General features: G+C 36.7%; 1 protein-coding gene across 4 annotated transcripts in view; it reads right to left on the bottom strand.

The window, feature by feature from the left end:
- Positions 1 to 27,739, bottom strand: part of UVRAG (UV radiation resistance associated) — a 352,369-nt gene that overhangs the window by 150,537 nt on the left and 174,093 nt on the right. For all 4 annotated transcript variants that reach the window (XM_066368977.1, XM_066368987.1, XM_066368997.1 and 1 more), the window contains 2 exons: positions 3,322 to 3,406; positions 1,468 to 1,555 (listed from right to left, as the gene is read on the bottom strand). In XM_066368977.1, the coding sequence (XP_066225074.1) occupies positions 1,468 to 1,555; positions 3,322 to 3,406 (173 nt within the window). The remainder of the gene's footprint in view (positions 1 to 1,467; positions 1,556 to 3,321; positions 3,407 to 27,739) is intronic.

Below are 27,739 nucleotides of genomic sequence, written 5' to 3'. Positions count from 1 at the left end.
AAGAAGTCAGCAGTCAGTATTAACTCGAAGACAATACTGTTGTAGATACAAAATATTATCATAACTGCTGAAGGTGGATGATGAGTGCATGATGATTCATTATACTACTATCTCTACATTTATATATACTTAAAATTTCCTATAATATAAGCATTTAAAATATAATGCCTAAGCAAAAAGACATTGTAAAATTTTTGTCATAAAAATATTCTTTGACCAACTCATAGCCATAAATTAAAAGTTATGAAGAGAATTAAGACTCGAGCCTGGCCAGATGGTGGCACAGTGGATAGAGCGTTGGCCTGCAACACTGACGACCCAGGTTCGAAACCCCAAGGTCACTGCTTGAGCATGGGCTAACCCAGCTTAAGCACTAGCTCACCAGGTTGCAGAGTCACCAGCTTGAGTGTGGGATCATAGACATGACTCCACAGTCACTGGCTTGAAGCTCAAGGTCGCTGGCTTGAGCCCAAGGTTGCTGGCTTGAGGAAAGGGTCACTGGCTCCGCTGGAGCCACCCGGTCAAGGTACATATGAGAAAGAGAAAGCAATCAATGAACAACTAACGTGCCACAACCAGGAGTTGACGCTTCTCATTTCTCTCCCTTCCTGTCCGTCTGATCTGTCCCTGTCTGTCCCCGCCCACCTCTCTCCCACTAAAATAAAAAAAAGAAATTTAAAAAAAAATCCTACTACCTTTCCTCTCAAAAAATTAGTTTTTTTAATTAAAAATTAGGCTCTAGCTGATTAGCTCAGTCGGTTAGAGCGTTGTTCCAAAATGCCAGCTTTTCGGGTTTAATCCTTGGTTAGAGCACATATGGAAAGCAACCAATCAATGCACAACTAAATGGAACAACAAATAAATGCTTCTCTCATTCTCTCTCTCTCTTTCCTTCCTTCCTCTCTGTGTCTCTCTAAAATCAAACAATAAATAATACAAATAAATAAAATTAGTCTTTCATTTAAAAAAACATCAAATTTAGTAGATTTGGTCCTCATAAAAGAATCTTATCAGTTTATTAAAGTTTTACTATTTGTATTTATTCTAAGCAACTAGATTAAAAAACTTATCCTGACAGAAATATCTGAAGTAAATATTAATAAGTATAAATTAATTAGCAGTTATATTTTTGAAGCAGAGCACATATATCTGCATTTATGGGTCAGAAATGGTGGTAGTTGATAATCTGGTTGAGTAAAAATATCCTAAAGAAACCCAAAATAATTTGGTATTCTTTCAGATGAACATGGGTGCATCCTGCCAACAAACTAATATAAAAAATCAAATGGTGGAACCTAATGCCAACGAAATCTAAATCTACATTTACAATAGGTATTTGCTCCTGAATGAAATCAGGATGGAGCACATGACTAAGACTAGAGCAATGAGTTTTTCATTGAGAGGAAATTCCAAATAGTAATCATCTTTTAGAAAAAGTAATTTTTTTTCAAAAAATCTGACACTTACCAAATCAATAGGATAAATGTAGGAAAGCTCAGATAGTAACTGCCTGCAACGAATTGTCAACTGAGCATTAGTCTTCAAAAAGAGTTCTCTAATGAGGAGAGAGAGAAAGTACATTTGTTTTAAAAAAATATGCTTACATGCTTTCAAACATTTATTTCCATATAACTGACACAGAAGAAGATTACACGGTCTACAGTAGGTCACAGAAACTGGGCACTAGAGGCGAGAATAATATCTAACCTAAGTCCTGACCTATCTCTAAATACCATCAATCAAGCCAACTATACACTTACTGAGGCCTACTGTGTGTGTGTCCAGCACCATGTTAAGGGATATAAAGGGTACAAATCATCATTGACTGAGCACTATGCCATGAGCTTTACAAATGGCTTTAGTTATTACTGGTTCAGCTGGAACACCCCCCCCCCCCCCCCGTCAAGACATGTATAAGAAGCAATCAATGAACTAAGGTGCTGCAACTATGAGTTGATTCTTCTCATCTCCCTCCCTTCCTGTCTCTTGCTCTCATCTGAAGGGGGGGGGGGAGAGGGGGTATTTTACTTAATTACTACAGCAACGCTCTTAAGTTGATATTATTATATCCATTTTACAAATGTGGAAACAAGATGTAAAGAGGATCGGTAAGCTAACCAACATCTCATTTAATCTGATGCCATGTGATTTCAGGAAATACCAATATGCTAGTTCCTCAAAAAATGTAGTATAATGTAGTTTCAATAATAACTACATGTTATCACTACCTCAAAAAAACAAAAACAAAAATATTTGCCGCCATGTTAGAGAAAAAGAGCTCTTCTCTTAAACTACTTAAGAAACATAAATAGATGACATTCCTACAGAATATATGACCTGCTTAACTGTGTTAACAATTCAAGAACAAAAAGGAACGTAAGAGAAACTGTAGGTCAACATGGAAGGTAAACGAAGTTGTATAACACAAATAGCATGAAGATGCACACGGATCTAGCTGTTTTCTTAGTGAGTTGGACAAACAGTGACTTCCCAGAGCCTTGTCTCCAATCTGCAAATTGAAAGGATTAGACTCAATGAAATCCAAGGTTCTTTCTAGGTCTAACATTCTTGAATCCTCAATTGCTAAGTTTTTTTGAAGACAAAAACAGGATGAAATGACTTTTTAAAAAAAACAAACCACAAAAATAACAATGAATAAGGATGAGCAAAAGAACACAGGATGAAATAAATTAAGTATGTACTGCAAAAAAATAAAGAGAAAAACCAATAGCATTCGTTAAGCAAATGTTGTGGTGTGACTGAAATTAGCTACAGTTGTCTAGCACCAATTTATTGAAGGTTATTTGAAAATTAAGTGAAACAATCACCATGGGCTCTTAAGAAGAGAAAAAAATACAGTACAAATAGTATTTTTAAAGGTCTGATAACCACATGGAGGACAACTGGAAAGATAGAGAGAATGATGTCAGAGAGATATCTAGGAGCTGTTGAGGTAATCCAAATGATTACTAACACTAAACAGGAGTAAATCTAAAAAAATTACTGAAGAAAAAACTATAAACTTTACTACCTGCTGAAGACAAGACAAGGAGAAGATCCAAACATCAAGTCATGGTGCTGTGGCCTTGAAAACCAGAAGTGTTCTCATTTTGGATTATATGCTAGGAGCTCTAATAACTGCCTCTAGCACAGTGCATGACACATAGTAAGCACTTAATAAATATTTGTTGGATAAATGAATATGACAGTGAGGTGTGTGGAATATAAATTAATAACAGCAACTTTTAAAGAATCCTACTTTTCTAAATCATACTCTCAAAGCAAACTTGACACTCAACAATTTTTCCGAGTTTCATTTACCTTTTCGCAGTACACTCCTTCCGCAGCTCATTTAGGGATTCCTTCTGGAGTTGAAGTTTCAGGTGCTCAGTTGAAAATGTACTTCCTAGAGAGAGAGGGAAGAGGGGGAATTCCGGATGTGATAGTGCAGAGAGATGTTCAATCACAACCAAACAGGCACAACCCAGTCCCCTGACTGTGAGAGGGAAATGAAAAGAGTTAAAAGACAAAGTGAGTTGTATACAGAGATCTTCTGGGGGGATTAACTAGAATAAAATTCCCTATCTGTTCCATTTTTACAAAAATCCAGCCTCTTGCAGGCGTCAGAGAGAAAGTCTTAAGATTCCATCTACATACAGATTTCTGCATTGCTGACTAATAAACTCTGCTGAGATTTCAAAATTCAAACAACCTCCTTTTTATTTTTAAAAAGTGGCTATGGACCCTGGGTATTAATGATCACTCACTAAAGGTTCATCAGTTGTAACAAATGTACCACCCTGGTGCGGAATGCTGCCAATGGGGGAAGCTGTACAAATATGGAGACCAGAGGTATAAGGGAATTCTCTGTCCCTTCCATTCAATTTTACCATGAACCTAAAACTGCTCTAAAAAATTAAGCTCATTTCTTAAAAAACTGATTAATTTCTGTTCAACAAAAAAGGCTATATAACAAAATTACATAGCACAACAAAAGCATAAAAAGTAGAACAGGAACTATTACCTGTATTTGAATACTTTAATATACATAGTTCATAAATACAGTTTTTATGAACTTTCATCTTACTTATAAGTATAAGTAGTTTTAGTTATAATCACAGTGAGCAGAAGATATATATTTTGATTTTTTCATATTATGTCATAAGCGTTTTTTACATGTTGACAGTCAGTTATAACATTTAATGGCTGTGTAAAATTCAACCCCATGGATGTAAATTATATGACTATTCCATATTCTAACCGCTAACTCCATACCTTAATCCTATTACAAGACATTTAATTTTCTTTAAGTGTTTGCTTTAGTACTGCAATGATTAATATTTGTGTTTATATGCTTAATTTTTTTGTATTTATATCAACTTTTGGAACTTTCATTTCTATTTATGTGATTATAAAATCCTTTCACATCTTTCTACTCAAAGAAAATGAGAGTCTTACATTCCTGACAATACGGGCCTGATAATTCCAGTGGACCTGAGCACAGGGAGGCAGTCTTAGATCCTGATATACCAAGTTCTAGATCTTACAGAGGCGTTCAGTTTCATGAACTGTGATCCAACAGGAAAGGGTGCCCTAAACTCTTTTGTGCATCTCCTACAAGGAGGAACAAGAAGTAGATTAACAGACCAAAGTACTTCGGACCTAAGCACTAAATTTACCAAGCCAAGTAACTTATCAATATATTTCTAAGCATCCTACTCTTCTTTCTCAACTGTACTTAAGTGACAGTAAGTTGGCGGCTCTGCCCCCAAAATAGACCATTTGCCCCAATGTAATTAATTCTTCTCCAAATCTTCACTCTTAATGATTTAAGAAGACACTTAAGTTGACAACTTCCACCCTCCCACACACACACCATGTACTTTTTACCAGAATGCACATGAATTCTTCCACCACTAAAGGAATTTGCAATATTACCCTTCACAGATAAATTAGGCCGCCTCAATTCTAACACTGTTAGTGAAACCACAAATAGGGACAAGGCAGATTTGGGATTCAAAATGCAATATATACCATCCTCAGTTCTGAAGACTCTGTAGAATGTATTACATGACGAAAGAGAGAAAGAGAAAGAGCTAAAAAGAAAAAGAAAGAGAGAAAGAGAAGCATTGCAGAGTGAAGGAAAATTAAAATTTAAAAATATATTAGCCAGCTTACATATAGGCAAAATGTTAACAACAGGTAAATCTGGATGAAAAAGATTGGTAATTTCTGTGCTCTTCTTATTCTTGTAATTTTTCCGTAAATCTAAGATGATTTCCAAATAAAAAGTAAAAGAGTAGATCCAAACCCAGAAAGAGGTAACCTGAGAGGCTATGGCTTTCCAGGCTTTAGAATGTACACTGGTACCATCTCTTTAAAACATCAGGTTCATTTTTCTGTCAAAAGGTAATACACTTCATTGGTTATGGGTGGGTTGTGGAACAAAACTGACTTTGGTTTAAATAGGCTCATATAGAGAAGAGCTAAGTATTTGAAGATACCTCAGACAACTCAACCTTAATTCCAAAAGTCACATCATAAGGAGTAATAATACTGAGGCAATGACATACTCAATCTCTTTAGATGTTTTTCAAGTTATATATCACCAGCCTGAATACTATTTACATTGGTGTTGTGTACTTCTAAGGACATCACATATAGAATCACTGATGTCCATTTTTAAGACCATGCATATGTCCTGCTTCTCATCTAAATTTCTACCTAGATTTAGCATTGATTGGTGTCTTCTGCTTGAATCAATCCTTACTATGGTTGCAAGATAATATTCCAACTCCCTCCACATTTATCAGTCAGCACTCGGCATTCTTTTCTAAACAAGAGATTTCCCTTCTCCATTAGCAATCAATCATCAATATGGAACGATGCATTCCATTTTATTTTTCAATGATTTATAACTCATAACTGTATATAATTATTTTGGTGCTAAGTGATCCCATATTTGCCAGTAGAACTCTCTTTTTTTTCTATTTTTTTTATTTTTTTATTTATTCATTTTAGAGAGGAGAGGGAGAGACAGAGAGAGAGAAGTGGGGGAGGAGCTGGAAGCATCAACTCCCATATGTGCCTTGTCGAACCGGCGACCTCAGCATTTCCAGGTCGACGCTTTATCCACTGCGCCACCACAGATCAGGCCAGTAGAACTCTCTTCAGTCTTATTCCTGCGTTCTTCTGACATACTACCATTCTATTAGTCAAAATATTACCTAATTACCATTTTAATTTCTCTAGGATCTGTAGTGGTGTTTCTTCTCATTCCTGATTTTGGTAAATTTTTCTCTTTATTTAGTCTGCCTAGAGCAGGGGTCTCAAACTCAACTCAGCATGTGGGCCGCAGAGCAAGATCACAGCTGTTCGGCGGGCCGCACTAGGTCTACAAAAGGCAACTGTTACGCAACACTTTTCTCACTGCAGTTGAAAACAAAAAAAAAATCAGTACAACAAGCACAATCGTACATGCAGTTTACTCAGTGTCACAAAACGACCAGAAACTGTAGTTCGCATCACAACTGCTGTTAACTAAGCTAATATCTAGCTAGGATGCTAGAGAAATGAAAAATACAAGTAGGCCTCTAGGCTTACTTAATTTTATCCAAAATATTTTGAACTTCGTGGATTAGTCTGGGGGCTGCACAAAATTGTTCGGTGGGCCACGAGTTTGAGACCCCTGGTCTAGAGGCTTATCAATTTTATTGATCTTTTCAAAGAACACCTTTTGGTTTCATTGATACATTTTACTTTTAATTTGCTCTTCTTTTCTAACTATTAAGGTATAAGGTTTGATTAATGAATGACCTTTATTCTTTTATATGATAAGCCTCAAATAATATAAATTTCTTTATAAGCATGCATCCCTTCAAATGTTGATATATTTCCATTTTCATTCAATTCAAATTATTTTCCTTGTTATTTCTTATTGGACCCATGATTTATATGTGTGCATGTTATAAATTTCCAAATATTTGGAATTTTTCAGATATTTTTTTTTGTCAGTGATTTCTAGTTTATTTCTGTTTTAGTGGGAGACCATACATGATTCTTTTATAGTTGTTTTATTATACCAAAAATGGCCTAACTGAATGTTCCCTGTGTACTTGAAAAGAATATATATATCCTGCTGGTGTTCAGTATTCAGTGTTCAGTGGAGTGGTCTACTGTCAGTTAGGTCAAATTAGTTTATGGTGCTGTTAAGGTCTTCTGTCTTTACTGATTTTCTTTCTACTGCCTCTATAAATTACTGAGAAATGAATGTGGTTCCAACTACAACTGTGGATTTGGCCATTTCTGCTTTCAGTTTTATCAGTTTTTGTTTTATATATATATACACACACACACATAAGCTTTACTGTTATATTCATAGATATTTAGAATTTTTATGTCTTTTTTGTGAACTAATCTCTTCACCATATTGTGATACCCATCTTTATTTAGGTAATATTCTTTATTCAGAAGTCTACTATGCCTGATATTTACAGAGTGGGGCAAAAATAGGTTTATAACTGTATGGAAAATAATACAATAATTAATAACTAGTAACAGAAGAATAAACTGTGTTTTATGTACTCACAACTGTAAACCCACTTTTGCCCCACCCAGTATATTGCCACTCCAGCCTTCCTTTCATTAGTATTTGCATAGTTTGCTTTTTCCATTCTTTTACCTTTAATCTATCTATGTCTTTTCATTAAAAAGTAGGTTTTCTTATAGATATCAGGCTTTTTTTTTTTGCTATAAAATCTGAACAATCTCTATTTTTAATTGAGGTTTTTAGACCGTTTATATTTAATATAATCATTGTATAGATTCAAATTTACCATTTTGCTAGTTGTTTTCCATATGGTCCATCTATTTACTGTTCCTTTATCCCTCCTTTTTTATGCTTTTGGATTAAGTATGTTTTTATGATTCTCTCTTCTTTCCTATTGGCTTATTCTTACTTCTATTTTAAAATTTTTGTGGTTTCCCCAGAGTTTACAGTATATAAGTTTAAGAAAGTCTACCTTCAAATAATATTATACCATTCACGTAGAGCAGTGGTCGGCAAACTCATTAGTCAACAGAGCCAAATATCAACAGTATGATTGCAATTCTTTTTGAAAGCCAAATTTTTTAAACTTAAACTATATAGGTAGGTACATTCCTTATCGAGGTAGTGCCTGCATGTGGTATTTTGTGGAAGAGCCACACTCAAGGGGCCAAAGAGCCGCATGTGGCTCACGAGCCGCAGTTTGCCGACCAGGGGTGTAGAATATAAAAATCTGAAAACAGTACACACCAAATTCTTCCCTTCCCCACGCTTCAATTTCTTCATACGTTTTACTTTATGCATATTATGAACCAAAAAACATTTCTATTTGTACACTAGAAAACCAATTATCTTTGATAGCATTGAAAAGAAAAAGATCTCTTTTTACTAACTTCATTTCAACCATTTCCAGAAATGTAACTTTTTTGTGTGTAGAGCCATGTTTTTGTCTAGTATCATTCTTTTTGCTGAATTATTTTACCTTTTATACAGTGGCTTCAACTTCCTCTCACACTCTACCAATGGTGAAACAGTCCTCACATTCTGCCTTTTGTGGAGATGCCAATCTTTCCTTACATCTCAGTTAACTTGGTTGCCCAGCAATCTTAGTTTTCTGATACAATCGAGAACAATTATAATTTGAGGGACAAACATATGGTAATGGAAAATGATGGGCACATAACACAATCAACAGTTCAAATGCTATAAAGATGTTTAGTTGAAACCTATGTGCTCTTTTTTTTTTTTTTTTGAAACCTATGTGTTCTTAAGGACCAATGTCATCCCACTGAATTCAATTTCTAAATAAAAAAATAAAAAGAAGAAGAATGATGATTTTGAACATTACATCCTCTCACCTTACATCCTAGGAGGAGGCTGGAAAGAAAATCTGAGGATATTAATTTCAGGGTTTTAACCCTTTGAGTAGTGAGTTTTATTCATGCTTGCTGACCCCCGAGAGTGAGTTTTGTTTTTTTCCAAAAAGTGAAATTAGTTCCAGTTCCAGTTTTATTAGCTTAAAATCATGTTTGTTTGATAACTAATTTATGAAAACAAGAAGAACATACATTTGCCTTTTTTTTTATGTTTCCTTACACATGTCTGATCATACTCTGGATAGTCAGGAGGCACGAGGACGTATATGAACATTCGTACTACTCAAAGGGTTAAAGTTCTTTGGTCTTTGTATTTTCTTCTGGGTAAGTCATTCTGTTTTTTTAATTTGGACTCTTCATATTATTTTCCTCAAATGTATAATGCCCCTTGGTTTTCCCTTTAAATCAATTAATACATGATTAGGTTGATTAGTATAGGTAATTAATGTACATTTCCTTTGACACTATAAAGATTTATTTATGCAAAAAGGCTTCACCCCTGACTGCCAGCTCAGTTTAAGTGGGCAGGTCCTATTGACAATTAGGCTTTCCTTCAGTGTATTTATGTTGAGAGAAGCCAGTACCTTTACTTTAAATCATCACGACTGTCAAGAGAACTTTACTTTGGGACTGTATAAATTTAGGGTATTTCATTCCTATGTAGAGCTGCCTTTCATGTTTTCCCTCTTGGGTGGGTTGTAAAGTCTACAGTCAGGCTCTGCTTCACCTTTCTATGCCAAACATTCATACCATGGGACCTAACCAGGTCAAGAATCCATTGTGTTTAGAAAGCAATTGGAGCAAACGTTATAGGAAGTTACTCTAAATTCCTAGAGGAAAGAGAATGGGGCAGTTGGCCCAGCTTCCCTAATTACTACTCTCCACCATTTCTCCTCAAATCCAAGTTCAGGGATCTGAGAACTCCACCAGAGACCCCACTGCAGCTTTTTCCACTTGTGTTCTAGGCTACAGGTTTTCTCTACTCTGGTTTATTCATCAGTGCAATCTTATCTACTTTGCGTCTTTGAGAACTGTGTCAGAATTTTTGCCATTTGGATGGTGCCACCTTTTTTTTTTCACCATCATCAAAAATTTATTCTTCGTGCACGTTTCCTTAGTGTCATAACAATGGGACATTGAGGGGATGTGCTGTGTTTACAATATTCCAAAACTGCTTTCTGAAATGTCTGGCCTTCATACACCAATGTTCCACTCTGTTAAGATGGCCCCTCTATTCAGCAAGAATTCAAGCCAGGCACTTTAATTTTAATAACCAACATTGATGCTGTCTCCTGTAACTATAAAGCTAGCAAATATGAATTTTGCTTCCATCACCAAAACAAAACACAGACACTTTAGCCTCTCTCTCACAAGAGATTTTGGCCTCAGACTGGCCAATGGCCAGCCTCTGTCAAAAATTACAGTTAAATTAATAAACTGTCATTCTTTTGGGTTTTCTATATCAAGTCAGATGACCAAAAAGCAATATACTTCAACTATTTTATTTCCCCTCCCTGCAGAAATGCCTTTTCTGTACCATGATTTATTATGTTGTCTTTCTCAAGGGTTAATAGATATTTCTTGCTATAGCTTTTGCAAAATTGTAATTGAGTGTATTTCATTATGATATTTAATATCTAGCACACAAGAAACATGCTAAATTCCTCTCAGAATTTAGTGCCAAGAGAAAAGTTTTTTCTCCCTAAAGAACTGATATACTTCCTTATAAGAGGCAATGAGAAACAAATGACACTTTTTATAACTCTATACAATTGGTGTGGCAGCTATAAAGGTCAGAGCTAATTCTAGTGCTTAAACACAACAGGCAGTATACTATACTGAAAAGCTCATTGACTAAGGATATCAGAAAGATCTGGGTTAAAATCCTACCTATGCTACTTTCAGGACTCTTAGTCTCAACTTTCCTGAACTTCATTTTCCCCATCTGTAAAATAGGAATAATTTCACTTTTATTCAATATTTGCAGCTTAATCTACCCCTATGAAGCTCCAAATGGGTAAAGAAAATTATATATCTAACCAGTCTGACTGATTCTACTTTAAAAATAATAACCACAAAGCACAAATCATGCACACTATCTAGCAATTCTACAATTTCCTCATTTGTTTGCTTTCCCACTCTTAGAGATGACTGACTACTCCAGCTATTACCCAGAATCCTTAAACCTCCCCTAAATCTAATATATAATTACCTGACCTCTACCCTGAAACAACAGGATTCTTTCATAGTTCTACCGACTACCTAATGGGTAAATTCACCTGTACCTATGCCATTTTCTTAGCCTTCTCCTCCTGTTTAATGGATAAGGCAAGTATCTTCACTTACATTTTGAATTCTTTCTCATTCCATCCCATTTCATACTACTTTCTTCCTAACCAATTATGTTTCAGGGACAGTGGCCTCTTTCCTATTCTACAGTCCAAGCCCTTCATATGTCCAAGTCTTTTGACTTCTGTTCCCTCTTTTGGTACTCCAGAAATTCCAATCTTGTAAGACTGAGCTCCTCAAGAAAACCTTTTCAGAGTGATCTCTGTAAATACGGTCTCCCACAGTCATCTTCTATCACAGCAGCTTGTTTCTAGTACTTGCCACAATCTGAATAAATAAAATCGTAATTACTGTAATACAACTGACAAGAAAGCAAATCCTACAATTTATTTGTTGGTTTCTTATAGGCTATCTTATCCACTAAATATCTAAATCTGGAAGTCTTAAATCTTCCCTTTTCCCTCTTTACTCCAACATCTGCTTCTCCAGTATTTGTCTTGATGAATAGTTTGATTTTCTGACCAGTTGTCCAAACCAGAAATTGGAAACTATCCTAAACTCTTCTTTCTCCCTCTCTCCTTAAATCCACTAAGCCATTAAAATCAGAGTCTATTATCTAAATCTCTTTTGAACCTACATGCTCTCTCCTCTCTTTACATTCCCAATCTGTTTAGATTTTAATTATGTATTGCTTAGATTAATGCAGTAACTTCCTAAATGATAATTTTCTATCCTCAACTTCTCAAAGAGAACTTCTAATATATATATCTAATCTCCATTTTATACTGTAGTCATCAAGACAGTCCTATGTGCTTTTTGTCTTTGAAAAAATTGCTTAAGTTATTTCAACAGATCTTCAAACCTTTCAATATAACTCCTTTTATAATTATATCAATCTTTACCTCTCTAGACTCTTCTATGGATCTTGACTCAAATGTATCCTTAGTTGAAGCCTTACTGGAATTAACTGCAATTCTCTGATCTATTTCCATGGCTCTGTATAAACTGCTCCCGTTGCCTGGTAGGTCTTACCTTCTCCGCCTACCTAGCTATCTACTACATATTCTCTAGATTAAGCCTGTTTCACCTCCTTTACCAGGTATTCTGATTTTTAGATGTAACAGTACCCTCTACATATCTCTGCCATATAGCTATCACACCTGTCACTCTGCTTCTAACATCATACACAGTGCCCAGTTGTTTGTAGGTATTTCATAAATGACGACTAAAAGGAAGGTCTCTCTCTCTCTCTCTCTCCTCTCTGCTCTTCCCAATTCCTTTACATGTCTAATGATCTCTTTTTTACTACTATGTCGAACCATCTAATTGTAAATGTTTTTTGTTAATGCCACTTGCAATGTTTTTTGGGAGTAGAAAAAGAAAAAAAAATTATGACAAACCAAATAAAAACCTGTTAGGTGGCTTGTTTCTACACATTTATACCTTCCACTGCAAAAGAGGGAGATTAAAATATGATAGCTAGACTTTCTACAATCCAAAGAAGATATTACTGAAATAAATCATTACAAATACATGAAAAATGAATCATTCTGAGAAAAAAATCTGAGGTTTACTTAGGACCCACATTTACTCTCAAAACCACCAAGGTGTGTGGTTTTTATTGCCTTTCACAAGCTGCACACAATACCAACAGCTGAAAGTAAAGAAACTTGGATAGCTTCGATTCCAGGTGGAATTGTCCTCAGGTCCAAAGACTTTCAAAAGGCAGATAATAATTTTGAGGTAAGTCTGTTTAGAAATTTCTGTCAGAGGGCTATAAAAATATCAGAACACACACAAAGACTAAAAAATTTAAATTTTACCATTCTTTCAAATAAATATATCTTGCATTTAAAAATTTTGTGAGATGTAATTTTTCAGTTTGTAACCTTATAACCTAAAAGAAGAAGATTACATAATACTTATAAAATATCTGTACAACTTCAAATGAAAATCTAGAAAATTTGATAGAAACTTTAAGTACCAATTCAAATATACTATGTGATTCTTCTTTTACTTGAAATGCAGGCTAAAATATCACAATAATTTTCTGATCAAGACAGAAGCCAATTAAATAAAACAAACTAGATACATATGTCACCTTAATTACCAAATTTTATTTTAAAATGACAAAAAAAATCATAACTGCTAGGAATGTCATGTAAAACATTTCTTATTTTGGCAATAAAAAAATCAAAACTGCATGACCAGGCAGTGGCGCAGTGGATAGAGCATCGGACTGGAATGCAGAGGACCCAGGTTCAAGACTCCAGGGTCGCCAACTTGAGCACAGGCTCATCTGGTTTGAGCAAAAACTCACCAGCTTGGACCCAAGGTCGCTGGCTTGAGCAAGGGGTTACTCAGTCTGCTGAAGGACAGCGGTCAAGGCACATATGAGAAAGGAATCAATGAACAACTAAGGTCTCGCTACAAAAAACTGATGATTGATGCTCATTTCCCTCCGTTCCTGTCTGTCTGTCCCTGTCTATCCCTCTCTTTGACTCTCTCTGTCCCTGTAAAAAATAAAATTAAATAAATAAATAAATAAATAAATAAATAAAAATAAAACTTTTTATTCACTGGAATTACCAAAAGGAATTTCTTCCTCCAAATCTGAGCAGTGAAATCTTACCTCTACACACTATATCATTAAAATAATGTATTTGTTTTTATACTTGCTTACCAAAACAAATTAAAGAATTTATAAAACAAGAATTGAATAAATCTAGTTACAGAACTCCAAGAGGTGGCTCCCATCAAATAGCTTTCCAGTCAACAAAAGACATTTAGAGACACACTTGGGTCAGAGAATCATTTTTAGATGCATCTTTCATTGCTGGAAAATACATAATTGGTATTAAACTTTGAAAAAGAAAGAGATTTCTAAAAAAGGTGCACAGATCACCATCTTTTATGACCCTATTCTTTTGAGACAAGTAGAATCTCAGAGCTATAAGAAATCTTGACTATATAATTCAAAATTTTGTTTGGTTTGCTTCTGAAGAGGAAATATGTCCAAAACTGTTGAATGACTCATCTAAGGACAGATTGAGAGATCTTTAATTCCAATATCTTAATCAAGATGCAACCAAATCAAAGAAATTATTGGGGAAAATTCATTTCACTGGTCCATTAATAAAAAGGAACACAACAGAACAAAGTTCTCTATCTAGTAGTCCATAGGCCAAATAGAAAACCAGCAAATTATTATCAATTTGTTGGACACATACTAGAGAAGGGAATGATATTTTGTTTAGTAGAAACAAGACAGGTTTTGGAATCAAAGAAACCTAAATCTGAATTTGGATCTGTTATTTATTTGTGTGACCTTGGGAAATGTCTCTGAGTCCCAGTTCATTTACCCTTTACCCAGGGAAAGAGGCTAAAATTATTATCTCTAGGACTGTCTTAAGAATTAAATACTATACTGCAAGTAAAATATCTGGCATATCACAGAATCTCAATAAAGGTTATCTGCTTCTTAGGATTTATGTAGGATTCAAATACTGTAAATCTATTTTGCAATGTTTCAGATAGTATGGAACAGTGAGAAAAGCCTAGAATTTGGAGACAAATAGTCTGAGGCTACATCTCAATTTTGTTTTCAACTGTCTGTATGTAGTTAGCCAAGTCACTTACCTTCTCAGTATCTCATATATAAAATGAAGGTAACAATATTTTTTTTATTTTTCTTTTATTTTTGTATTTTTCTGAAGCTGGAAACGGGGAGGCAGTCAGACAGACTCCCGCAAGCGCCCGACTGGGATCCACCGGTACGCCCACCAGGGGGCGATGCTCTGCCCATCCGGGGCATCGCTCTGTTGCAACCAGAGCCACTCTAGCGCCTGAGGCAGAGGCCATGGAGCCATCCCCAGCGCCCGGGCCATCTTTGCTCCAATGGAGCCCTGGCTGCAGGAGGGGAAGAGAGAGACAGAGAGGAAGGAGAGGGGGATGGGTGGAGAAGCAGATGGGCGCTTCTCCTGTGTGCCCTGGCCGGGAATCGAACCTGGGACTCCTGCATGCCAGGCCGACGCTCTACCACTGAGCCAACTGGCCAGGGCCTTGAAGGTAACAATATTTGCCATACTTAGCTTTCAGGAATGTTTTAAGGATCAAATATGGCAATCTTTGTGTAAGCACTTTCTGACTATAAAGTACTACATATGTTATTGTTACTATCAAGAAACTAATTACATTAGAATGTAGCTTCCTCCTACAAAGTTTAGGGAATTCTGCTTTTGTAAAGTTGATATCACTCCACAGGCACTGCTAAGAAGTTCTTGAATTTTATCAACATTTATAATACGTATTTAGGTTCTACTAAACACATTTCCTCAAGATCAATGTTTCATATCATTTTCTAAACCAAATTTCAAGCAAATTAATTTAGATAGAGTGTTACTGCTTCTCAAAGATTTGGAGGTTAAATTAGGGCAAAAAACCCTGTAAACCAACATAATTATTTAACGGAAAGGTCATCCGGCTTGAGACACTAATGAAAAGAAATCTGTTTTTGATTAAACATCATAAGTTAAACTACTATTCTTTGCCAGAAATAAAAATATATACATTAATAAACATTAATACTGAAAAGATGAGCACTCATGACCCAGCTGGAAGTTGCTGTAGACCACAAGCTGAAAACTAGTGGTGCCTTTGAGGTATAGGAACGGGAAACTCACAGATACGGAGTAAAGGGTCCCTCAGAGTTATGTGGTTACTCAGCAGCATGGATAAAAACTATCTTTTTTACTCTTTCCAATAAATCATCCTGCTGCAATGAATTTTTATAAACAAAAATATAAAATATATAAAAAGCACCTGGCTTCTTCCAAATGTTTACACAAATTAATCCCTAAGGAACTATTATGAGCTGCTATCTTTACTGCACAGATGTGTAAAAAGATGCAGAAGTTCAGTAATTCCTTTATGGTCATTCAGAAAAATCAGTAGCAAAGATTAAATATTATGTATTACTGATGTTATATCCTAACTGAGCCCTTGAGTAAGAACCAAGCACCTAGATAAGCACCGAGAAGTCTTAATACATAAGAATCATTAGTAATATTCAGATTAACAAATCATTTCAACACACTACACACCATATCAAAGCTGCAAAAGCAAGTGAAAAATACATTTTTCTCCATGTTACCAATACTAGGGACTCAAGCGCTTCCAAAATATTTTAACTTGGCTCAAGATTATAATTAAATACAAGATTTAATTATAAATATTATTGACTCACAATATAAATAAATAACCGAGCGAGAGCTGCAGCTGCAACCATTACCCTCACACCAGCAATTATTCATTTGTCCCTAAGACTTTTGGGGAACTTTTCTCTGCATGTATAATAAATATCAATATCACTGAAAAGAACTCCACTATATTTTTAAATATAAGCAACAAGTAGAAAATATAATTTAAAGACATTTACAATAGTATCATAAAACATAAAAAAATAAATAAATAAATTCAGAAAATCATGGGAAACATCTATATACTAGTTAGTTAATTTCAATAACACTTGATAAAGAAGATCTAATAAAGGCATATAGCATTTTCTGGTTTTAGAAGACTTGTAAAAATAGCTACTACCCCCCCAATTGTACTGATAAATATAGTAAATGTAATCCCATTAAAAACCCTAGCAAGACTATCTGTGTAGAAATTCATAGGAAAATGTCAAAGGATAAGAATAATAAAGGTAATCTTGAAGAACAACCAAGAGAAAGAACTTTGATAGCAAGACTAATTATAACATGAGAGAAATTAAAACATTGAGATAATGGCAAAAGAATAGAAAAATAGGTCAATGGACCAGAACTGAGGGTCCTGTAACAGAAGACATTGAAGTATATGGTCACTTGAGAGAAGACAAAAGGGAAACTGCAGTGCCATAAATGATGGTGGGCAACTAACTATATGAGAAAAAAGTGAATCTTGACTCTTATCCTACATCATACACAAAAAATCAATCTCTGATGTATTATTATACTATAGATATAAATGTAAAAAGTACAATATAAAGCATTTAAAAGAAAACACAGAGAATCAGCTTTATTACATTAAAATAGGCAAATATTTCCTAAACTGGTCACAAAAAGTCTTAAAAAATGATAAACTGGAACTTCAATTCATGCAAAAGTACCATTAAAGAATGAACTAGCAAGTCACAGAATGGGAGAATATATGTTTAATGCATATTTCAAACAAAAAACCCATATGCATTATCCATGAAGAATTCCTATCAAAAAAAAATTGTTGAGCCAATAAAAAAATGGGCAAAAGACTTCAATATGTCTGACCAGGCGGTGGCACAGTGGATAGAGCGTCGAACTGGGATGCGGAGGACCCAGGTTCGAAACTCCAAGGTCGCCAGGTTGAATACGGGCTCATCTGGTTTGAGCAAAGCTTGGACCCAAGGTCACTGGCTTGAGCAAGAGGTTGCTCAGTCTGCTGAAGGCCCACGGTCAAGGCACATGTGAGAAAGCAATCAATGAGCAACTAAGGTGTTGCAATGAAAAACTGATGATTGATGCTTCTCATCTCTCTCCGTTCCTGTCTGTCTGTCCCTATCTATCCCTCTCTCTGACTCTCTGTCTCTGTAAAAATTAAATAATAAAATTAAAAAAAAAAGACTTCAGTAGGTCCTTCACAAAGGAGTGGATCCCAGAAGCATATGAAATAGTGTTCAACTCCATTAGTTTTCAGGGAAATCAAATGAAAACTGTATGAAGGTACTTACTACAACATACCCACTAGAAAAGCTAAAATACAAAAGACAGAAAGTACCAAACACTGACAAGGATATAGTACAAGAGACCTGACACACTGCTGGATGGAAAGGAGGCAAATTGGCACAACCACTTTGGAAAGCTTTTGGTCACAATCTGCTAAAGCTGAAGATATGTATATCCCATGACTGTGTAATTCTGTTCCTAGGTTTACATACAACAGAAATGAAAAAAACAATTAAAAACTTCATTTAGAAATATGTACTATAACATTCATGGAACCAATATCTGTAACAGTCCTAGCCTGATCTGTGGTGCAGTGGTAAAAGTGTCAACCTGGAACACTAAGGTTCACAACCCTGGGCTTGCCTGGTCAAGTCACATACGGGAGTTGATGCTTCCTGCTCCTCCCCTGTCTCTCTCTCTTTCTCTCTCTCTCTCTTCTCTAAAATGATTCAAGTCTTAAAACTATTTTAGAATGACATCAGAGAAATGGCGCCGTAAGGAGTGATACTGATAAATCTCCCCCAAAATTCAACAAGATCTTCAACCAGAGACAGAAAAATCTATCCTTGGAGCCTCCCGAAGTTCCACACTAAACGCGAAAGTATAATTGAGCGAAAAATTGACTAAATATAAAATCAACCCCAAAGGAAATAAGGAGGAAAAAACACTCCGCCTTCCTCACTAACCTAAATAAGGGCTGCTTTCACTGGGAACTGAGAGTATAGGAACTAAGGCGGGCATAGGGTGTGAATAGAACCAGACTGCGGCATAAACGTCCGAACTAGGCTGTGGCACGGACATCCAAGCCAAGGAAAAACTGTGCTTATGGCAACCCAGTCAACACAAGCTAACGCTCGCGCCAAACCCAGAAAAAGAAAGGCACTTGGGACAGCCATCCGCCCCGATCTCCTGGTCGGCCTGCGCAGATAATGGGCGAGAGATTCCTCCTAGAGCCCCGGGAGTGGGCACCCGTGTTACCAGACAGAAGGGCAGGGTCAGAGACCTTTCTGTGGGCCGAAACCGGAGTATGGGGGTCATTCCTCCGCCGAGAAAAGTAGCGCGTGGGGAGTGAGTGGGAACGAAATTCCATACACTTGAACATTTCCGTGCGGGCGGGGCGCCTCACTCGGAGTGAGAGGTAGCCGGCCTGATATCCTAGTCAGCAAGCGCGGATAGTGGGTGAGAGATTCCTCCAAGTGCCCTGTTCCTGGACAGAGAGGCAGAGTCAGAGGCCTTTGTGTGGGCTGAAAGCGGAATCTCGGGGTCGCCCCTGTGCCCTGAAAAGCAGCGCCCGGGGATGGAGCAGGAGCGAAATTCCCTATGCTCGAACTTTTCCATGCAGGCGGGGTGCCTCACCGGGAATGAGAGGCGGCTGGCCGGATATCCTGGTCAGTGAGTGCAGATAGTGGGCTAGAGATTCCCCCGGGAGTGGGCGCCCGGTTCCCGGACAGAGGGGCAGAGTCAGAGGTCTTTGTGCGGGCTGAAGCCCTGTCTGATTATACTAGCGGCTCTGACTGATTTGAGCCTTACCCAGAGCCCTGCGCTGAGTGGGAATAGAGTGGGGAGTTGCCAGCTCTTTGAGCCTCTTACTCTCCAGGCAGAGGCAGCAGCAACCCATAGCTGGATCATCAGGCTACTAATTCAGGAAGGAAAGACTAGGAGAAAGGCTCTGGGAATACGGACTCTCTCATTGGCGGAGCCTGCAAATGCTAATGAGCCTCAACTGCCAATGAGACTGAAGCCCAATATATGACATCGCCATAGAGACTTATCAACTGCAAACCTCTACCTAAGCATGCCACAGGGACAGAACCCGGGGTACAGAGTCACCGACCAGGAAGAGGGAGAGAAAAGAAAAAGCAAGAAGATAACCTCTCAAAATCAAGAATAATCCAGACTTTATAACCTATCCCATTTTATATATTTGTTCATTTGTTTCTCTTATCTTCTTGTCTTAATTATTTTCTTCCTCTTCCAATTTGGTCGTTTAATTCTCTGCTGGTCTTACTCTCTCCTCTCCTTGAACTACACTACCCATAAGTGTTACATCTCCCATTATCTTTTCTTTCTTCTTCCTTTCTCTCTATGAGGGTTGTACTCCAAAACCCTTAACTCTCTCTCTCTCTCCCTCTCTCCTTTTATTCTTTTTTCTTCTTTTTGTGTTTTCTTTGTTCTTTTTTTTTTCTCCCTATATATTAGTTTCTACTTTTCTCCTTTACTTTTCCTCTCATTCAATCCTCAATCACGAACAAATTACTTTATCTGGGACTCAAATTTTTCTTTGTGGAGTTTTGGGGGTTTTTTACTTCACTTTTTTTAACTCACTAGCAGTGCTCCCAACCCTGGCTCTCCATTTTATCTAGTTCTTGCTCCACTAAATACAATAGTAATTTTTAAAATTTTTTCCCCTTTTTCCTGTTTCCCTCTTATTCCTCTCATCATATCTCTTAGTCATCCATCACCTAAAAGCAAATCATTTTATCCTTGACACAAATTTTTTCCTTTTTTGCATTTTGTGGGTCCATAGCCCCTTTTTTGCCCCTTTATCACTTCTCCCCAATTCAGGCCCTCCATTATAGGTAGTTTTTGTACTATTTAGCACAGTATAATTCACAGTTCACCACAAGATTTTCTCAAGAAGGAGGGGAGAGGAGAGGAGAGGAAAAAAAGGGGGGAGAATAATAATTTTTTAGTTATTTATTCTTTTTTATTTTTACTTTTTTAACTTTTTATTCTTTATTAATTCTCATTAATACTATCAACAAAACCACCCTCAGATGCCATTAAGGAAAAAGAAATCGAATATCATGGATACAAAAGACAGAGAGGTAGCACAGGTAGATAAGGAAAAATCTATGAAGAAAAAATTTAATATATTGGAAACCTTGGAGATAAATGACAGAGAATTTAAAACAGAAATCCTAAAAATACTCAGAGATATATAAGAAAACACAGACAGGCAATTTAGGGAGCTCAGAAAACAACTCAATGAACACAAAGAATATATTACCAAGGAAACTAAAACTATAAAAACAAATCAAACAGAGATGAAAAACTCAATTCATGAGCTGAAAATCGAGGTAACAAGCTTAGCTAATAGAACAGGCCAGATAGAAGAGAGGATTAGTGAAATAGAAGACAAGCAACTTGAGGCACAACAGAGAGAAGAAGAAAGAGAATCAAAAATTTAAAAAACTGAGAAAGCCCTACAGGAATTGTCTGACTCCATCAAAAAGAATAACTTAAGAATAATAGGTATATCAAAGGGAGAAGAGAGAGAAAATGGAATGGAGAATATATTCAAACAAATAATAGATGAGAACTTCCAAAGTCTGTGGAAAGAACTAAAGCTTCAAATTCAAGAAGCAAACAGAACTCTGAGTTTTCTTAACCCCAACAAACCTACTCCAAGGCATATCATAATGAAATTGGCACAAACCAACAACAACAAAATAATTCTCAAGGCAGCCAGGGAAAAGAAGAATACAACATATAAAGGAAGACCCATTAGATTATCATCAGATTTCTCAACAAAAACTCTACAAGCTATAAGAGAGTGGACCCCATTATTTAAAGTCCTGAAAGAGAGGAACTTTCAGCCATGAATACTATACCCATCAAAGCTATCCTTTAAATACGAAGAAGAAATAAAAACATTCACAGATACAGAAAAGATGAGGGAATCTATCATCAGAAAACCCCCACTCCAGGAATTACTAAAGGGGGTTTTCCAACCAGATACAAAGAACAAAACAAAACAAAACCACAAGTAAAGACTCCACCAAGAACACAATAAAACCAAATTTAAACTGTGACAACAAAAAAAAGGGGGGGGGGGGGGGAGAGGACGAAGATTAATAGTAGCAAAGGACAATGGAGTGCAAAAGTACTCACAAGATAGTGTACTACAACGAACAGGGTAGGAACCCTTTTCATTACTTAATGGTAACCACCATTGAAAAAACCACCACAGAAGCACATGATTTAAAAAAGACAGCAACAGAGGAAAGATGTATGGACAACCAAAAAAAAACAAAAGATAGAAAAATGAAAGAGAAGAGTCAAACAGGACACAAAACTAACAGAAAGCAATGTATAAAATGGCAATAGGGAACTCACAAGTGTCAATAATTACACTAAATGTAAATGAATTAAACTCACCAATAAAAAGGCACAGAGTAGCAGAATGGATTAAAAAAGAAAACCCAACTGTATGCTGCCTACAAGAAACTCATCTAAGCAATAAGGATAAAAACAAATTCGAAGTGAAAGGCTGGAAAACAATACTCCAAGCCTTTGGAGTGAAAGGCTGGAAAACAAAAACATCCAAATAAAGCAGGCGTAGCAATAATCATATCTGATAATGCTGACTACAAGACAGCAAAAGTACTCAGAGACAAAAATGTTCATTTCATAATGATTAAGGGGACGCTGAATCAAGAAGACATAACAACTCTTAATATATATGCATCAAACCAAGGAGCACCAAAATATATAAGACAGCTACTTATTGACCTTAAAACAAAAACTGACAAAAATACAATCATACTTGGAGACCTCAATATACCACTGATGGCTCTAGATCGGTCATCCAAAAAGAGAATCAATAAAGATATATTGGCCTTAAACGAAACACTAGAGCACCTGGATATGATAGACATCTACAGGGCATTTCATCCCAAAGTGACAGAGTATACATTTTTCTCAAGTGTAAATGGATCATTCTCAAGAATTGCCCATATGTTGGGCCACAAAAACAACTTCAGCAAATTCAGAAAAATTGAAGTTGTACCAAGCATATTTTTTGATCATAAAGCCTTGAAACTAGAATTCAACTGCAAAAAAGAGAAAAAAACCCACAAAAATGTGGAAACTAAACAACATACTTTTAAAAAATGAATGGGTCAAAGAAGAAATAAGCACAGAGATCAAAAGATATATATATAGATAAATGAAAATGACAATACGACATAGCAGAATCTATGGGATGCAGCAAAAGCAGTGATAAGAGGGAAGTTCATATCACTTCAGGCATATATGAACAAACAAGAGAGAGCCCAAGTGAACCACTTAACTTCACACCTTAAGGAACTGGAAAAAAAAAGAACAAAGACAACCCAAAACCAGCCAAAGAAAAGAGAATAAAAATCAGAGCAAAAATAAATGAAATAGAGAACAGAAAAACTATAGAAAAAATTAATAGAACAAGGAGCTGGTTCTTTGAAAAGATCAACAAAATTGAAAAACCCTTGGCAAGATTTACCAAGGAAAAAAGAGAAAGAACTCATATAAACAAAATCCAAAACGAAAGAGGAGAAATCACCACGGACATCATAGATATACAAACAATTATTGTAGAATACTATGAAAAACTTTATGCTACTAAATTCAACAATCTAGAAGAAATGGATAAATTCCTAGAACAATACAACCTTCCTAGACTGAGTCAAGAAGAAGCAGAAAGCCTAAACAGACCAATTAGTAGGGAAGAAAAAGAAAAAAACATTAAAAACCTCCCCAAAAATAAAAGTCCAGGCCCAGACGGTTGGTTATACTAGCGAATTTTATCAAACATTCAAAGAAGACTTGGTTCCTATTCTCCTCGAAGTCTTCCAAAAAAATTGAAGAAGAAGCAATACTTCCAAACACATTTTATGAGGCCAACATAACCCTCATACCGAAACTGGGCAAGGACAGCACAAAAAAAGAAAACTACAGACCAGTAGTTTTATTATGTAGTTCATTATTCTCTAATGAATACAGATGCTAAAATACTAAACAAAATACTAGCAAATAAAATACAACAACATATTAAAAAAATAATACATCATGATCAAGTGGGATTCATCCCAGAATCTCAAGGATGGTTCAACATACGTATCAATAAAATGGTTAACGTAATACACCATATCAACAAAACAAAAAACAAAAACCACATGATCTTATCAATAGATGCAGAAAAGGCATTCGATAAAATACAACACAATTTTATGTTTAAGATTCTCAACAAAATGGGTATAGAAGGAAAATATCTCAACATGATAAAGGCCATATATGATAAACCATCAGCTAACATTATATTAAATGGCACAAAACTGAAGGCCTTCCCCCTTAAATCAGGAACAAGACAGGGTTGTCCACTCTCTCAACTCTTATTTAATGTGGTGCTAGAGGTTCTAGCCAGAGCAATCAGACAAGACAAAGAAATAAAAGGCATCCATATCGGAAAAGAAGAAGTAAAGGTATCACTTTTTGCAGATTATATGATCCTATACATCGAAAACCCCAAAGAATCTACAAAAAGACTACTAGAAACAATAAGCCAATACAGTAAGGTCGCAGGATATAAAATTAACATACAAAAGTCCATAGCCTTTCTATATCCCAACATTGAAACATTTGAGAATGAACTCAAAAAAATAATCCCCTTCACGATTGCAACAAAAAAAGTAAAATACCTAGGAATAAACATAACAAAGAATGTAAAGGACTTATATAATGAAAACTACAAAGCACTGTTAAGGGAAATCGAAAAAGATACAATGAGATGGAAGAATATTCCTTGTTCTTAGATAGGAAGAATAAATATAATCAAGATGGCCATATTACCCAAAGGAATATACAAATTTAACACAATTCCCATCAAAATTCCAATAACATTTTTTAAAGAAATGGAACAAAAAATCATCAGATTTATATGGAACTATAAAAAACCCCGAATAGCCAAAGCAATCCTAAAGAAAAAGAACGAAGCTGGGGGCATTACAATACCTGACTTCAAAGTATATTATAGAGTCACGACAATCAAAACAGCATGGTATTAGCAGAAAAAGAGACACTCAGATCAATGGAACAGAATAGAAAGTCCAGAATAAAACCACATATATATGGTCAAATAGCCCTGGCCGGTTGGCTCAGCGGTAGAGCGTCGGCCTAGCGTGCGGAGGACCCGGGTTCGATTCCCGGCCAGGGCACATAGGAGAAGCGCCCATTTGCTTCTCCACCCCTCCGCCGCGCTTTCCTCTCTGTCTCTCTCTTCCCCTCCCGCAGCCAAGGCTCCATTGGAGCAAAGATGGCCCGGGCGCTGGGCATGGCTCTGTGGCCTCTGCCTCAGGCGCTAGAGTGGCTCTGGTCGCAATATGGTGACGCCCAGGATGGGCAGAGCATCGCCCCCTGGGGGGCAGAGCACCGCCCCTGGTGGGCGTGCCGGGTGGATCCCGGTCGGGCGCATGCGGGAGTCTGTCTGACTGTCTCTCCCTGTTTCCAGCTTCAGAAAAATGAAAAAATAAATAAATAAATAATAAATATATGGTCAAATAATTTTTGATAAAGGGGCCAACAACACACAATGGAGAAAAGAAAGCCTCTTCAACAAATGGTGCTGGGAAAACTGGAAAGCCACATGCAAAAGAATGAAACTCGACTACAGTTTGTCCCCCTGTACTAAAATTAATTCAAAATGGATCAAAGACCTAAATATAAGACCTGAAACAATAAAGTACATAGAAGAAGACATAGGTTCTAAACTCATGGACCTTGGTGTTAAAGAGCATTTTATGAATTTGACTCCAAAGGCAAGAGAAGTGAAGGCAAAGATAAATGAATGGAACTACATCAGACTAAAAAGTTTTTTCTCAGCAAGAGAAACTGACAACAAAATAAACAGATAGCCAACTAAATGGGAAATGATCATTTCAAACAACAGCTCAGATAAGGGCCTAATATCCAAAATATACAAAGAACTCATAAAACTCAACAAACAAACAAACAAACAATCCAATAAAAAAATGGGAAGAGGACATGAACAGACACTTCTCCCAGGAAGAAATACAAATGGCCAACAGATATATGAAAAGGTATTTATCTTCATTAGTTATTAGAGAAATGCAAATCAAAACTGCAATGAGATACCACCTCACACCTGTTAGATTAGCTATTATTAACAAGACAGGTAATAGCAAATTGGGAGAGGCTGTGGTGAAAAAGGAACCCTCATTCACTGTTGGTGGGAATGTAAAGTAGTACAACCATTATGAAAGAAAGTATGGTGGTTCCTCAAAAAACTGAAAATAGAACTACCTTATGACCCAGCAATCCCTCTACTGGGTATATACCCCAAAAACTCAGAAACATTAATACGTAAAGACACATGCAGCCCCATGTTCATTGCAGCATTGTTCACAGTGGCCAAGACATGGAAACAACCAAAAAGCCCTTCAATGGAAGACTGGATAAAGAAGATATGGTACATATACACTATGGAATACTACTCAGCCATAAGAAATGATGACATCAGATCATTTACAACAAAATGGTTGGATCTTGATAACATTATAGGAAGTGAAATAAGTAAATCATAAAAAACCAAGAACTGCATTATTCCATAAAAACATAAAAACGAGACTAAGAGACATTGATAAGAGTGTGGTGGTTACAGGGGGGGGGGGGGGTGCGGTGGCGAGAGGTAAAGGGGAGGGGGAGGGGCACAAAGAAAACTAGATAGAAGGTGACGGAGGACAATCTGACTTTGGGTGATGGGTATGCAACATAATTGATTGACAAGATAACCTGGACATGTTTTCTTTGAACATATGTACCCTGATTTATTGATGTCACCCTAGTAAAATTAATTTAAAAAAATATTTTAAATAGCCTGAGCAGGTGGTGGCACAGTGGATAGAGAGTCGGACTGGGATGCAGAGGACCTAGGTTCGAGAACCCAAGGTCACCAGCTTGAGCGCGGGTTCATCTGGTTTGAGGAAAGCTCATCAGCTTGGACCCAAGGTCGCTGGCTTGAGCAAGGGGTTACTCAGTCTGCTGTAGCCTCATGGTCAAGACACATATGAGAAAGCAATCAATGAACAACTAAAGTGCCACAACGAAAAATTGATGCTTCTCACCTCTCTCCCTTCCTATCTCTCTGTCCCTCTCTCTGACTCTATCTCTGTCTTTGTAAATAAAAATAAAAAATAATAAAAATTTTAAGTACATGTATGCATCTGTAATAGTCCTAAATACTAAAACACCAAAAGCAGGAATAAATTCAAATTCATACAATGAATACTCCTGGCAGTAAGAATAAACAAAGGCTGCATTCTTACAGGTAAAGATGAACTTTACAAATAAATGTTAAACTAAAGCCAGCACATAAAATGTACATATTATATAACTCTATCTGTTTGTTTGTTTTTTAAGTTCAAAATTAAGCCTAACCAGGCAGTGGCGCAGTGGATGGAGCGTCGGACTGGGATGCGGAGGACCCAGGTTCAAGACTCCGAGGTTGCCGGCTTGAGCGCGGGCTCATCTGGTTTGAGCAAAAGCCCACCAGCTTGAACCCAAGGTCGCTGGCTCCAGCAAGAGGTTACTCGGTCTGCTCAAGGCCCGCGGTCAAGGCACATATGAGAAAGCAATCAATGAACAACTAAGGTGTTGCAACGCGCAATGAAAAACTAATGATTGATGCTTCTCATCTCTCTCCATTCCTATCTGTCTGTCCTTGTCTATCCCTCTCTCTGACTCACTCTCTGTCTCTGTAAAAAATAAAAATAAATAAATAAATAAAGTTCAAAATTAGGCTAAACCAATCTTTGGTATAAGAAATCAAGGTGACGCCCTGGCCAGTTGGCTCAGTGGTAGAGCGTCAGCCTGGTGTGCAGGAGTCCCGGGTTCGATTTCCGGCCAGGGCACACAGGAGAAGTGCCCATCTGCTTCTCCATCCCCCCTCCTTCCTCTCTGTCTCTCTCTTCCCCTCCTGCAGCCAAGGCTCCACTGGAGCAGTTTGCCCG

The sequence above is a fragment of the Saccopteryx leptura genome, chromosome 1 (genome assembly GCF_036850995.1).
Source record: "Saccopteryx leptura isolate mSacLep1 chromosome 1, mSacLep1_pri_phased_curated, whole genome shotgun sequence".
Taxonomy (NCBI): Eukaryota; Metazoa; Chordata; class Mammalia; order Chiroptera; family Emballonuridae; genus Saccopteryx; species Saccopteryx leptura.
This window is presented reverse-complemented; position numbering and strand designations above follow the sequence as displayed.